This window comes from Gobius niger, assembly GCF_951799975.1.
Source record: "Gobius niger genome assembly, chromosome: 2".
NCBI classification, from domain to species: domain Eukaryota; kingdom Metazoa; phylum Chordata; class Actinopteri; order Gobiiformes; family Gobiidae; genus Gobius; species Gobius niger.
In genome coordinates, this window is record NC_136853.1 from 42,334,430 (window position 1) to 42,350,427 (window position 15,998).

At 41.4% G+C, this 15,998-nt stretch overlaps 1 protein-coding gene across 1 annotated transcript in view; it reads left to right on the forward strand.

Moving 5' to 3' along the window:
- Positions 1–15,998, forward strand: part of rerg (RAS-like, estrogen-regulated, growth inhibitor) — a 106,829-nt gene that overhangs the window by 75,268 nt on the left and 15,563 nt on the right. The window contains exon 3 of the mRNA XM_079552538.1: positions 12,644–12,700. Coding sequence (XP_079408664.1) covers positions 12,644–12,700 — 57 coding nt within the window. The remainder of the gene's footprint in view (positions 1–12,643; positions 12,701–15,998) is intronic.

Consider the following 15,998-nt stretch of genomic DNA (forward strand, 5'->3'; position numbering starts at 1 on the left):
GCACCTTTAATTATTTTAAATGTTAATTACATTTTACAGAAGTGGGTCCTAAGTTTGATGATTTTTGTGGGATGCGGGCTGAAAAGTTTGGGAACCCTTGATAGAGACAAATAACAGGTTGGTGTGAACAGAAATAGGGATATCAATACTCTCATTTGACTATACCAGCGTCACCAACCTTTTTGGAGCGGAGTGCTACTTCAAAAGGGCTACCAATTAAAAAAAAAATCCTAAAAACTTAAAATCTATTTAATGACAGTGTAAAGCCACATTAAGTGACAAATTCCTGCTTTTAGACAAATACTGAGTCACAAGAACAGAGATAACTATTTTTAAGATTGTGATTGCAAGAAAATTAACTGTTGTTGCTGTAAAAAAAAAAAGGGCTCCTGGAGATGCGCCAACGGGCACCTGGGTATAGTTGAGAGTAGATGCACCGATCCGGCTTTTTTGCCACCGATACTGGGCTTTGAGTATTTGCCGATATCTGATATTTACCGATACCTATACAGACTTTCTCAAAAGTGTCCTTCTCTGGGTGAAAAATTGTATTGACTTTTCTCCATTGTAAGATCAATAAAGTCATATTTTTTGTCATGTTACAGATCAATTATCAATTATAAACTTTTGGGTAAACATTTAGCATGGATGACTTTTCTACACTAATTATCCTTGGGTATATGACAGGCTTTGGCTACATTAATATAAACAACTCACATGAAGTGATCTGATCAAATATGTCAGATGAGTTATTTCTTAAACTAAAACACAACCTCCTTCAGCAGTGGTTATTTTATTTTATTAGGCTATTTTAGGTATTTCTATCATAGTTTCTGACCCAGCCTTGAGTAGTTTTCATTAGCATTAGCATGTTAGCTATTCTCCATGTTCGTGGCTTTACAGTGATATACAGCATGCCCATATTCACTTAGATTTAGGTGGCAAAAGTTGTGTTTTTATGCGTTGAGAGACAAAACTAGTATCGGTCCAGTATCGGATGTTTGAAGCCGATACTACCCGATATCATAGGGAGGAGCAGGCGCTAAAGAAGGCTAAATATATCTGGGGTCAGCCTCTCCATGCTCTGTTCTCTGAGTTTTCGCTCATGCCTCATGTACCTTGTCGGAAAACAAATCTTTTATCCAACTCTTTTGTCCTCCTCTGTCACTGCGTTTATCAAGTGACCTTGACCTTTTTGAAATGTGTCCTTTCTTTTTTTACATCATCCATTTTTTGTATTGCTGGAAGTGACACACAGTGAGTGCTGTGATGTGTTTGTGCAATATCTGTCTGAGGTTGCGGCAAATCGATTGCCCTGGAGGGATCAATAAAGTTTTCTGAATCTGAATCATATTTTTCGGCTTTGACGTCCGATACCAGTATTGGATTGGTGCATCCCTAGTTGAGAGTGTGCTTTTAGAACAAAGAGGGATTAAGTTCAAACGATATGATCTTAAAGGGACTAGATGCAAGTTGGTCATTTTATGCTCACTACTGCCACCTCAGGTCTCACGCGTAATTGCTGCTTCTATATTAAGCTCATGCATGACGACACTTCGGACCCGAATTAACAACTTTTGGAATGGCAGAGGATTTTAGAGGCACCTAAGGACGTGGCTGGCTGGCTAACGTTTTTAAACTCTGTATAGTCCCTTTAATATGATCAAGAGTTACTTCATACTTTGCCCATCAACACGGATAGTTGGCTTTTGTGCTTCATACTTTGCTTTTTACTCAGCATTTTACAGCGTGTGACCGATCGACACTTTCATTCCACTTAAGTCATCATTTTTCCTTTTACCAACGAGTGCAGCCTGATACTGTGAAGTGCTCAGTTCCTTGACAGCCTCCATGTAACTCCCCGTAGACGTAGTGAGCCTGAAGTGAATGCGGTTCGTTTCCGTCCGACAAAGCTCCTTTTCTGTCTCTGAGTGGACGGAGACTCTGCTGCAGCAGCACTGAACAGCACGGGTTCAGTTACGTCTAATGAGGCTAAACTTCACACCCCATTGGTCCAAATGTTTACCTGGAATTTAGGCCACCGCACTCGGCTGCTGCTGTCGGAAAAAAAGCAAACAGGAACGATAGGATAAGTGGAGCAGGAACTGTGGCCTTGAATATAACTAAAATCAGTTTTGATGCTCGAGCTATTAAGAAAAACAATGTATGAAAATAGACCTGGATGTGGTAAATAGATAGGATTATGTTGTCAAGCTAAATTCTCTCTATTGAGTGGAGAGCAGAGTTTTAGTACAGTCCATATCATCAGTCTTCAATGTAAACAGGTCTCAGATGTTTTGATCCCAAAGGGCAACTCATTTGTAGTAAACCTCAGATCATCATGTCTGTCACTCCCAATGATTCAGACGGAGTAGAGGCTCAAGAAAACAATAGTCCATAGCAACAAAAGTAGAGCACGTTTTAAAATGTTACTTGATAAGAACATTCCATTCAGAATTCAGCAGTTCAGTGACAGAGAGTTGGAGAAACAACTTGTTTTCTGAAATGGTACATAAAAACGACGTCCCAAAGGCTTGAGCGAAAACTCTGAGGACGGAGCATGAGGAAGGAGATGGTGATCGACTTCACGAGGAAGCCACTACCGCACACACCGCTGAACATCCAGGGGGAGGACATTGAGGAGGTGGACAGTTTCAAGTACCTGGGTGTTCACCTCAACAATAAACTGGACTGGTCCCACAACACCAACGCCCTGTACAAGAAGGGCCAAAGTCGCCTCCACCTTCTGAGGAGACTGAGGTCCTTCGGAGTGAGCAGGCCTCTGCTCAGGACTTTTTAGGACTCTGTGGTCGCCTCTGCTCTCCACTACGCTGCCGTGTGCTGGGCCCCGGGCAGCACAGAGCGGGACAAGAACAGACTGAACAAGCTGGTCAGGAGGGCCAGCTCCGTCCTGGGCTGCCCCCTGGACTCTGTGGAGGAGGTGAGGGACAGGAGGGTGTTAGCCAAGCTCACCTCCATCATGGACAACACCTCCCACCCACTGCACGGGACTGTAGAAGAGCTGAGCAGCTCTCTCAGTGGCAGACTGAGACATCCTCAGTGCAGGACAGAGCGCTACCGCAAAGCCTTCATCCCCACTGCTGTCAGACTGTACAATAAGACTGTGAAGTAACGCCGACTGTAACAAGTGAATTTCTCCTTTGTGAGATTAATAAAGGTTTATCTTATCTTATGTGGAGGCCGACCCAAGATACATTTAGCTTCTTTAGCGCCTGCTCCTTAAAGAGTCAAAGTACGAGCCCAAGTCAAGTCATTTAAACAAAGTTTCAGTCAGAATCAATCATAGATACAGACGGCATCATAGAAGGGGGCGTGGCTTCGCCAAGGGGGAAAATAGAGTCTTTTGAGAAACACAATTTTCCACTCTTTTTAGCCATTTTCTGGTTGAATATGAACATATTATAAAGTTAAGTGTAAATCGGGCCCATATGAATATGGATTCTCACAGCATATTGTTCAGTAGAAGTGAAAAAATGGCAATCGTAGCTACGTAGCCACGTAGCTGTAAGCATTAGCACGTTGCTAACATGAAGCATCATGTTAGCGTTCTCTGTTACTTATGTATTTATGGGCTGTTGAACCACTTTGCTCCTCTCCATGTCTTTGTATCTTTATTTAGTAGAAAACTATATTCATAATTCAGCATTTGTTGAAGTAGTTTTTGAATAATTAGAGAAAGTTTAGAATTTTCTCCAAATTGTTTTCCCCCTTAACTGTTTTCAAACATGACCATATTTGGGCATAACTTCCACTTCCAGGTCCTAGCAGACCGGCAAATATGTGAGAAAAAAACAAACTCTTAAAAACAACCATCAATATTTCTGAAACTCAACGGCGAGTTACTGAACATACTTACGCCGTTAGCATTTATCTTGGCTAACCCGGATGTAGCGATTTTGGTAAATATTACTTTTATAGCAGTAGGTACAGCGTTTTTGGCTAATGGGCCTGATAAATAAGTATGTTCAGTAACTCTGTTGAGTTTCAGAAATATTTATTGTGGCATTTAACAGGTTTTTGTAGTTTCTCGCACATCTGTGGACCCGGAAGTAGAGCTGTGACGTCGCCACTTAACAAACGTATAGTCAAGTTCAAGATTTGATCGGAATTGTCAGTAAATCATCTGCCTATAATAAAAATGTGCTGCTTTTGCTGCTTTTTAAAAAATCCAGTGATGTTTTATGTTGTTTTAATCTGAATAGCACTGTTGTGTTTTAGTAAATCTATTTTAATTAAGTTATACTCTTAAGTTTACCAAAGTAAAAATAATTTAATGAAATATAAACATATATCAGTTCTATCTAATCCATTGTCACATTTTTAATCAGTCAGTGGCTTTTATTGTCATTGTCATATAAATATTAGCAAAATCCGTTGACATTTCTCAAAGCTGTGTGTGATACAGTTTATCTAAAAATGCATTCTCAGTGTTTCCAATTTATTTATATAAGTTAAACAGTAAATGGGTGTCTAGACATCTGAGCAGACCCAACAGGCAGCAGCAGTAACAGACCTCTCAGAGAAGTGATAAATGAGAGCATTTACCCCTGGCCTCTGAGCCACCGTCAAACACTGCCCAGAGCTCGACCCCACTTCGTCGGAAGCGCAATGAGACGTACAGTTCGCAGAGGCTATCATAATAGCTTTTCTTTCAGCGCTCTTGTTGTGGCTAATTATACCCAGAAAGCAGGCCTCTGAGATGGATGGCCTTTCGCTGCTGCAGAAGTTAATGTCATTTCCCCTTTGTGATGCTGTAACAGACAGGAACCCAGTGCATTGACGGAGATGCAGACTCCACTTAGGAGCATTGGGAAGCAATCAGGCACACGACAGCTCTCCATTAGGTCAACATACATGGACAAATACAAAGACTGTGTTGTAAAGCGTCATTTGAAGTGTCAGTCAGAGGATTCAAGTGCAGTTGTTGAATGAAGTGGTGTCCCCTGTATCTCTGAGAGCGCTGTTTTCATTGCTTCATGACACAGAAACTGAAAATAAATCTATTTATACAAGAAGTTTATTGTCATTTACACAGCTAAATACAAGTTTAAACTATGCAATAACATTCTTATTTGCTCATTAACTTTGCATACAGTAGATAGTGTACAGTGTGTTAATAAAAAAGTGCACGGTCAATGTCAACGCGTGTTGGAGTTTTACAAACAAAGCTGTTTGTAGGTTGTGTCGTTCTTGCTTTGACGCTGTAGTGCCTCCGAGAGGAGCAGTGCAGACAGTGAATTGTGAGGGTGTGTGTAATCCTCCCTCCTGAGACTGTTATAAGTGTTCTGTAGAGCAGGGAAGGCTGCGCCACCAATGTACTGTGGATGTATGTACTGTATTTTATCAGGTAAAACATTGTGAACAATATCTTATTATAATGTGGGCCTTAAAGTGCACTTAAAGGAATGAAATGGAGCTTATAGCGCTCTTCATGTGACATAAGTCACCCAAATCACTTCACATAGTTTCAGAGAATTATTCTACATTCCACAAACGGAGCTGGTAAACTATAACTCGGGACTTCCTTCTGCACAATGTGATGAGAATTTATAACCATCTAAGATGCAAAACATTTCAAAGCTGGTTTTATGATTTTAGTTTGGATACTTTTAGAAAAAAGTCAGAAGACTTAACATATCAATTTGCGATGGGTGCGTGGGATGAAGGCTGAAAGCAAAGTCTAGTAAAGAAATTCCCGCACAACATCAAATCCTTGGAGAAGGTTTGTTTAAATTGCAATGTTTCGACCTGACAAGGATTTGATGGTGTGCGGGAATATCTTAATTAAAGTTTGGATACTTTTGGTTTGATTTACTAATCAATAATACATCAAACGTCAGAAATGCAAAAAATATTGCCTCAAAATCATCTTGCGACCCCCACTTTGGGAACCACTGTGCTGCACCCCTCTAAAGGGGCAGAGAATGGGATACAAAACAATGATCACGACAAAATGATGATGATTGTGGTGATGATGATGATGGTGATTGTGGTGATGATGATGATTGTGATGATGGTGATTGTGGTGGTGATGATTGTGATGATGATGATTGTGATGATGATGATGGTGATGGTGATGGTGATGATGATGATGATGATGATGGTGATGATGAAGATGATGATGATGATGATGATGATGTAATAAGAGACAGTGATCTGTTATGGATGTGATGCTGAAAATGTAATTACTCAGGGGCAGAGCTTTCAAAGCTTTTCAAAACTGAATTGGTGAAAGGTCTGTGAGAGAGAGAAATCAGCATCTTAACAAACATGGCATCATTGCCTAGTAAGCAACAATAATGGCGTAAAGGGAACAGTGCAGGAATTACAAACAAACTAAAATAACATTTGTGTGCGCAAGCAATACTCTCACTTAGGACAGTCTGCACCTGTCCTGCACCCATTGTTAAGAAAGTACATTACATTTGCATTTGCACTGCTGTAATCGGGAGCGCTGAAATACTTCTTTTGTTTTTCGCATATTAAGTAGCCATGTGAGCTTTGGGTGCGTTTCAGCCTTTCAAATGAATACAATAGAACTGGGAAGGCCTTTATATGCCAATAAGACTTAAATACAGGGGCGGACTGGCCATATGTCCATTCTGGAAGAGCACAGAAGGGCCACTGGCTCTTGGGCCACCGGTCCCGCCTCAACCGAGCTTTACCCAAATCTAAAAGCTAAAAAGAAAAGCATCAAAATAGCGAGACAAAGAGGATGAAAAGTCAACAAAAACATGAGAAAAACACGGACAAAAAAACCCTACAAAAACATGAGGAAAAAATGATGGAAAAAATGATTAAAAAAACAACAAAAATATGACAAAAATGGGGCGACGTGACGAAAAGTTTCCGTCACTTTTGTAGGTCTTAGCTTTCAAATGAGGCGTTACATTGTTGCTCTCCAGTTGAGGAGCTTTTAGACTTGGGTAAAGCCCAGTATAAAAAAAATACGTGAATCTAAAAGGAATTCCGTGGAGTATGGTGTACCACAAGGTTCAATTTTGGGACCATTATTATTTATTATTTATATTAATGATTTTGCTTCTGTTTCTACGACCACCTTTCCTGCTCTTTTTCAAAATAATAATAATAAAAAGCCGAACTGAGGAAAATGCACTCGTTAATGTTAAGGCGGGTGGTAAAAGGTTAAAATATGTATTTGTGGAAGTGCAATTACGCTAATTTGGGCCAGGCTAGTCAGAGTCCAGGGCTTTTTTTTTAGTCCCAGTCCGCCCCTGCTTAAATATCATGTGTCTGTCACAGTGATAGTTTTAATACTGCACTTGCTGCTGTGACTAAGCACATATTTCAGAGGAATTTCATCAAATCATCTCCGTGCCCTCACTCCTGCTTCATAGCATTTCTTCCTTTCTCTAAAAGCAAACAGAGATGAATTTCCAGGCCGGATTATTGTTGACATTTAAAATATTTGCGCCTCACGTTCTCTCTCTGCTCAGGGGAACGCTCCCTGGGTGTTTGCCTGGTGTAAAGCTGCTGCTATATTTGGCCCGTCCTCCTTGTTGTTCTCTAAACGAGTGGGTCCTTGATGTACTGAAGACCACTGCCTGCTGTTGCCACTGGGATGCCGTGATAAATGAATTGGAACACTTGCCCTCCCGCGGTGACTTCCTGGGTGTGAAGGGAGAGTGATACCAGTCTGGGTAATTGGATTAGGCCACAGGCTCCACTGACTTCAGCACAGAGGGAGAGGCGCTTTTACCCAGGTACGGAGATGGAAGGAGTTTGCTTTAGGGCTACACGCTGTATTACTAAGTTTGCAGTAGTGTGTAATGGTGTAGTGTGTTATTGGCAGCTTCGTGACTGCAGTGTTTGTGCTTTGGGAAACTTGTGTGAGGCATTATTATTGTTAATTATTGTTAGTGCAATATTAGTTGAAACAAAGGGCCTCATTCACGAACGTTCCCAACACGTTCTTACACACAATTTTGTTCTTAAAGGGACTAGATGCAAGTTGGTAATTTTACACTCACTACTGCCACATCGTGTCTTACGCTGCAGCTTCTATATTAAAGGGATATTTCAGGATTTTTGACATAGGGCCTCATTTCCTAGTTATCCAGTGTTGCTGATTTCTGGAAATATTATTTTTTTTGTAATTCATGTAGTTCTTATATTTGAAGAGTTTCGTGGCGCTAGGCTAGTGCAAGGCTAGCGCATTTCTATGGTATCAGCTAGCCTGCATTAAAAACAGTCTGACCCGCTCCACAGAGCACCTGAGGCAAATCACTTATAACACCAGACTAACCATGTCGATAGAATCATTTTACCCATTTTGCATAAAATAACTTTGATCAGCATCAGCTTCATGGTTGTATAAGCTACGCGGCGGCGGAGTGATCTGCTAGAAAATAGTCCCTCAAAATGCGGTAATTCATGTGATGCAAGGTCACAGACATTTATATGGTTAGTCTGGTGTTATAAATGGTTTTCCTCAGGTGCACTGTGGAGCGGGTCAGACTGTTTTTAATGCAGGCTAGCTGATACCATAGAAATGCGCTAGCCTTGCACTAGCCTAGCGCCACAAAACTCTTCAAATATAAGAATATTTCCAGAAATCAACAACACTCTGGATAACTACGAAATGAGGCCCTATGTCAAAATCCTGAAATACCTTTTTGAGTGACAGTGCAGGATTTTAGAGGCAGTATTGGTGAGTAGGTCTGAGCTCATTCTACACATTAGGACATTAGTGGAACATGTAGGGGGAGGAAAATACATAGTTTTAATGATTTTAAACTCTGTATAGTCCCTTTAAGAAGAAGAAGAAGACACTTTATTTATATAGCAGCTCTCACAGATAAAATCACAAAGTGCTTCAGAAAGGATCACAAAGACATTACATAGAAACAATCACAATCACAGCCTTGTCAACTGAAAGCTTGTCTGAAAAGCAGCTGCTTTTAAAAGGAATCAACAGAGTCGGCGATACGTAGCGACAGAGGGAGGTCATTCAAACGGCTTCAAAAGACAAGTCTCTGGTTTTCAAGTAGGTCCTTGGGACAGTGAGGAGGTTCTGGCTCAAGGACCTAAGGGTGCGACCCGAGGAATATAGGCACAGTAGGTCAAACACGTATTTGGGAGCCTGACCATGCAGCGCTCTAAAAGTCAAGATGCGGAGCCAGTGCAGAGAGGACAAAATGGGTGTGATGTGTGAAAGTCTGCTAGGTTCTGTTAAAGGGGGGGTATTAGGCAAAATCGACTTTTTCAAGCTTCACATCATGTTATTATGTCATTCCCTCATTAAAAACATGCCTGAAGTGTTGCCTTGGCACATTCACATATTCTTGAGTCATCTGTAAAAACTCTGATGGCGGCCATTTTAGGGATAGGTTTGCCTAAGTCCTCCTAGGAACGCCCCCACCTCCTGGAGACGCCTCCGAGCTTTCGTCACCAGCCGAGTAACCAACCACTGCTCCTCAGCAGAACCCCCTCCCCACTGATGCCACAGACAGCGTTTGGAGGGGGCGTGTCTAAAGGCTCAGAGGTTCTTAAAGAGACAGAGGCCTATTTCAAGACATTCACTACCGCCATTTTGAGAGAGCAATTTTATACAAGGCAGTTATTCTAATTTACTGCATTTACAGACCAACAGAAGGTTTCGTCATCATTGTAGTGTGATATAGACTGGTGCTATGTGACTGAAAAAAGCATAATACCCCTCTTTAAAAGCTGCGCTGCTGCATTTTGAACCATTTGAAGACGATTCAAAGCAGATTTGCTACAATGATCTAAACGAGACGAGACAAAAGCATGAATCGCCAATTCAAGATCAGAGTTACATAAAATTGGCCTCAACTTGGCAATATTTCTCAAAAGGATTTAAGAGAGATTTTTGGCATTCACATGACTTGTTCTTAGCTGAAAACGTTCCTCTGTAAGAACAAATCAGGAGAACTGAAACTGAAACACACACTTTTTCTGACAATTATGTGAGCCGGGGCTACAATTGTCCGAGGCTTTCACGAAACAAAGAAAACAATAATCAAATATGAATGAAGCCAGATAGTTACCAGCGAGTATAGATTTGTATGTTTGGTGGTGGAGTTAGGGGATGGGTTAAATGCAGAGGACAAATCTCTACACAGGGACAATAAAGTGCACCTTCACTTTAACCTTGTTTAAAGCAGATAAAGACAACATGCATGATTACTGTTGTGCTGCGCGATGGTCCACCCCTCTCTTTCTAACTCCGCGCATGCTGTTGGTGACTCAGATTCGGTTAATGACATAATGGCTGACAGCGACTGAGGTGCTCAGAGCAGGTATCTCAGACTAATTGTGTCTGGAAACAGGGGATCAACATTAGTGCGCAGCAGATTTGTTGTTCGTGGTGAGGCATTAATCGTGTGAGTCACAGATCTCCTGGTCGTCTTGTTTTGGTCCTTATTAAAGGCGATGCTATAAAGTGGAGCTTAACTGTTCCCATTGGGGCTGCAGTCAAACTTGAAAATGCTCAGATGATTGTACTGTATTTTATCTGCACCGTCCTACAACGCCAAGCCAGACTGTTCTGTTCTTCGCAACTGTCGAAAAATTTGCCAAAAGAGCTGAGAAAATCACTCAATTTACATGTACAGGACGTGCTGTTATTTATTGTTGCCGGGGCGGACTGGGACTGAAAAACGGCCCTGGACTCTGACCAGCCTGGCCCAAATTAGTGTCTATACGACACTTCCACATATTTTAACCTCTTACCCCCCGCCTTAACCAAGTGCATTTTCTCCAGTTCGGCAAATCTAAAAGCTCCTCGACTGGAGAGCAACAGAGAAACGCCTCATTTGAAAGCTAAGACCTACAAGAGTGATTGTAAGTTTTTGTCACATTGGCGCCACATCTTTGTCAAATTTCTGCCATGTTTTGGTTGATTTTTGTTGCTTTTTCATTCCTTTTTAGTGGCTTTTTGGCATGTTTTCATCACGCTTTTGTCACTTTTTTTCAGTTTTTTGGTCATGTTTTTTAATAATAATAATAATTATTATTATAATAATAATGCATCAGTTTTTTGGACACTCAAAGACGCTTTACATCGCATTATTCATTCACTCCATACTCGGTAGTGGTAAGCTACTATTGTAGCCACAGATGCCCTGGGGTAGACTGACGGAAGCGAGGCAACCAGTCTGCGCCATCGAACCCTCCGACCAACCACTCACTCACTCATGCACTACATTGGCCAGGCTTCCTGGTGTTTCCCAAACGGTCTCCCATCCAAGTCCTGCCAGGCCCTTCCCTGCTGAGCTTCCAAGGTCTGACGGGATCGGGCAGAGCAAAGGCGGTTTGGCCAGCATGAAGCTTTCATTGCTTTTCTTCCTTGTTTTCACCGCTATTTTGATGCTTTTCTTTTAAGCTTTAGATTTGGGTAAATCTCAGTTAAGGCGGAGGGTAAGAGGTTAAAGGGAAAATTGAGAGGCCAGACCAATGGCCCTAGAGCCAGTGGCCCTTCTGTGCTCTTCCAGAATGGACATATGGCCAGTCCGCCCCTGATCGTTCCTGTATTCAACAATATCCCGACAAACAACATTGTCCATTGGGTTTCTTATGTTTAAAATGTGCTTTAAAGCTGTCAAGGTGGTTACAGTTTATTGTCCCAACCCATCCCACAAAGCTACTAGGGCAGCCTGTCAGGAGCAGTGGGCGATATAGCTGGAGCATTTAGTCAATAGTGCATGTTTTGGCTGTTATTTCAGAAATGCATGTGATTCTCTCGATTTTTTTCAGTCTGTGTGAATTGAATCTTGATTATCCATCCATCCATCCATCCATTTTCTTCCACTTGTCCGTTGCCGGGTCATGGGGGCAGCTGTTGGAGCTGCCCATATCACATTGCGCCAGCCCCTTATGGCTCCTCCTGCAGGTGGTGGGTCCACGGAAGGACGGCCTCATGGTTCCAAACCAGGCCTGTTGGTCTCTCATAAGGGGCTTCTGAACCGCTCTTTGTCTGACCCGTCAGCTAGGACCTGCTTGCCATGGGAGACCCTACCAGGGACACGAAGCCCCCGACAACAGAGCTCCTAGGATCATTCATGTGCTCAAACCCCTCCACCACGTTAAGGTGGCGGCTCCAGGGGGGGTGAATCTTGATTGTAAAACATCTAATTGTTTTGCAGTACTTCTTTTTTTTTTTCCATTTCATTTCTTTCTTCTTCAGATTACTTCTTCACATCTTTTCAGGAATAGCTTTACATTGTCTGTTTGAATGATTAAAAAGGCCCACAAAAAAATTAGGTTTTGCTTTTAGATATTAATCAACAAATGGTACCTCTAATACTAGAAGAAATGCATACTTATTACAACATTTATAGACCTATCCATCCCTTTTGAGGACAGGCTGATTGTAATTAAATAAGGATTAGCATTTAGATGAAGGTGTAAAGAGTTTGCCATCTGCTCCTGTGGTCGACAATAGAGGAGATGTGTCAGTTATTATCAAACTGCTGACTTTCCCCTTGTATGGAAATGAACATGAATATGCCAGGCAAAAACATGCACCGTAATAAAAAGCTCGTCCATCTGAATCTCTTCAGGAAATTGGGAGACTTAGTTCATTATTCCCCTCGCTCTCCTCATATCCTGAACATATTTGCTTTGTTGTTCTCCGCAGCTCTGGTGGTGAGATTCCTGACCAGGCGATTCATCTGGGAGTACGACCCCACGCTTGGTAAGGCAAACATGTTTTCTTCTTGTGTTGGGACTGTGTCATCATACTTATTCGAATATACAGCGCAGGGAGGGTTGGGTCATGGGGAGCGTTGGGTCTCTCAGTGTTTTAGAGCTAATAATAGAGACCAGGCTAAACCGAGCGGTCACGGTCACAGAGTGTGGTGTCGCTTACTGTTTATGGGTGCTGTACATGCGTTTCCAATGACTTCACGCAGAGTTTTGAATACCGAAGTAGCATTATGCAGTACTACAATATGTAACAATATCTTGTTGTTTATGTGAAGAAACCAGCAAATGTGGCAAAGACGTAGCAGCTCTGTCTGTCGAGCTACAGCAGGATTTACTAAAGATCTGCTTCACTCCTCAGACTAAATAAAGAAGAAACAGAAAATCTTTCTCTATGATTTTTACAGTTAGTCATGTCAACAGAGTCTCAGTCTGAGTCAGTGTTTAAGCTGCTCAGGACGTTAGCATGCTACCAGTTAGCAACTGTAAATGGCTTTAACACGATAAACACATGTGTGGCTCACATCTATGAACACTGAGGAAATACTACAGTAACAGCTCAGCTCTGACCTCGGTCACATGTTGTAGCCAAGGTTTGGTGTGTGGTTCAGGGCGTGTTAATTTTGACATATAACATATTTTAATGTAGTTTTAGTCTTTAGTCTTAGTCTTTTGAATAAAATATAAATTAATTTTAGTTGAGATTTAGTCAAAAATTGCAAGTAAATTTAGTCGACTAAATTTAAGACTAATTTAGTCGACTTTGCATTTATAATATTCATTGTAATCATGTTTAATCTTGTTCCTCTGCTTCATGGAGCTGCTCCACATGAACAAAGCTCAGAGCTGCTCCTTTCGCAGTGATTGTAAATGATCTGAGGCTCTTTCAGACTGTCAATAGAAGTTTGGATGATTTTAGTCTCTCCCTTTCATTTTTATTTAGTCTTATTTTAGTCGACTAAAATATCTGGACATTTTAGTCATAGTTTTAGTCTCATGAACAACTTTTAAGTTTAGTTTTAGTCCAATTTTAGTCATAAAAAATATCACTTTGACTAAAATTAAGACTAAATATTATAATCGATGAAATTAACACTGTTCTCTTGGAAAGGTCGGAGCTGAGCTGTTGAAGCTAAATGCTAACTGGTAGCATGCTAGCATCTTAAACACTGGTTAATCACTGGTTTCTTCACATAAACATGTGCTCTCTGAGGCCGTGTTTTCACTGTAATCTTCTTGAGCAATGATTAGGAGTAAATAATAATGCCACTGTCAATCAGTTGTCTTGCTTTTATATCCTGAGTAGAGATATTGTTACTTGTGGTAGTACAGCATAATTCTACTTCGGTGTTCAAAATGGCCGCCATAACAACAAAACTCACATGACTGAAAGGCATGTTTAGATGCCTGAAAGGGGAGTAAACCAGAGCACGGAAACAAAAACACACCAACTTCTGCAAACCTTTGGATGTCAAGTGAGGGTCAGCTTTCACACTTCAAGGGGGCGAATTGTCATTTTTATGCTCACTACTGCCACCTCAGGTCTTAAGTGTAACTGCAGTCTCTATATTAAGCTTGTGCATGATGGCACTACGGACCCATTAAACACCGTTTTGAGTGACAGTGCAGGATTTTAGAGGCAGTTGTGGTGAACAGGTCTGGGCTCATTCCACACATTAGGACATGGCTGGAACATGTAGGGGGAGGAAAATACTCAATTTGAACATTTTTAAACTCTGTATCGTCCCTTTAAGAACCTGACTTTCATGTATTAGGATGAATAGTCATAATCTAAAGACTAATGAGTTATCTTCATCATTGACTAAATGTGTAAGTAATGACAAACACTATAGGTTTACTATTATTATTATTATTATAGATATCATCCTGTCAGAGATAGATATTAGAGTCTACCCTCGGGTGACCAGATGAGTTGACTTGAAATTGGGGACGGGGTTAACGTTGCGTGCGGCCTCATCCTGTTTAAGCTCTCACAGGACAAACTACAAGCTTTATCCTCCTGTGAGCTAAACATTGGCCATGTCCCAAGAGAAAGAGAATATACCTCTGGTCCTGCTCTGGCGCTGGTGTTGAAGAGCGCAGGGCAATCTCCAAGTGACAGAAACGTGATCAAAACGCCAGCACAAGATTTGACTACATTGACTGGAATATAAATGCCAAGTTGAATTTTGAGGGATAAGTGAAAATCTGAAAATATTTTGCATCAGAAGAGCACATTTAAAATCCTCTTTCAAATCTCTGCAGTCAAGGGCAAGGCCATTCTTTACAGGGCTGATGGTTTTTTTAATGCTTTTTTTGAAATAATTTGCTTGGGTGAATGCCATTGATTCTATTGATGCTCTCTCTTCCCTACATTGTGCTTGCTGTGTCCTTGGGCAAGACACTGCTCCCCTTTAACCTGCTTTTAAAACTTTGTATGAGACTATACAGCACAGGGACAGCAGTGATGTAGTAGTAGTGCCATGTATAGCCTTTTAAATTCCTATCCGAGCGCATACCATTGTTTCTCAGAGTAAGACACTTGACTCCCTTTGGCTTAAACAGTAAGATGACTAAGAACATATAAATCTGCTGTCACCAGGACAACCCCTGGCAAAAAGGGTAAAACAAGACAGTAACTAGTGAAAGCTAACCTGATAGTAGGATGGAAATATGATGGTCATAATGCAGTATTCAAGCACAGCATTTTACAGTTTCCATATTATTACCCCCCAAAAATGCATGTTTCCTGCTAACATTAGTCTTTTTACAGGAGGGTTGTGATTAATCATATTACCACGAAGTAAAGTAAAGTGATCAATATGTCCTAATTATCATGTAGAATGATAATTACAGAATTACACTTGTACTTCCCATGTTATGGAAAACGTCCACAATAGGTTGCGTTCACGTGATATCACAACATTCTAAAGAGCCGATTCACCTTATTCCGGAGCCTCGCGTGGTCGCCGCCATGAATTGTGCCCGCCCCATCTCTCCTATGTGTTAACATGGGGCTGGAGAAGTCCACATAAAATCAGTCACTACACGAAAACAAATCTGTTTTCAGGCCGCACAGAGAAACGCTGCAGTGTCGACATGTTGGTGCAAATGAACATTGGCCATTTTACACAAATCAATCGACTAAACATCAGATTTGAGCGGAGAATATTTTCTCTCGTTCTCCGTTAAAATGAACGGGCTTCGCGCTCGACCGGAAGTGTCTGGACAACGGAAGTGCTGAGACAACACAAAAAGTGGCAAAAGTGGGCGGGGCGGAATAAGGTGAA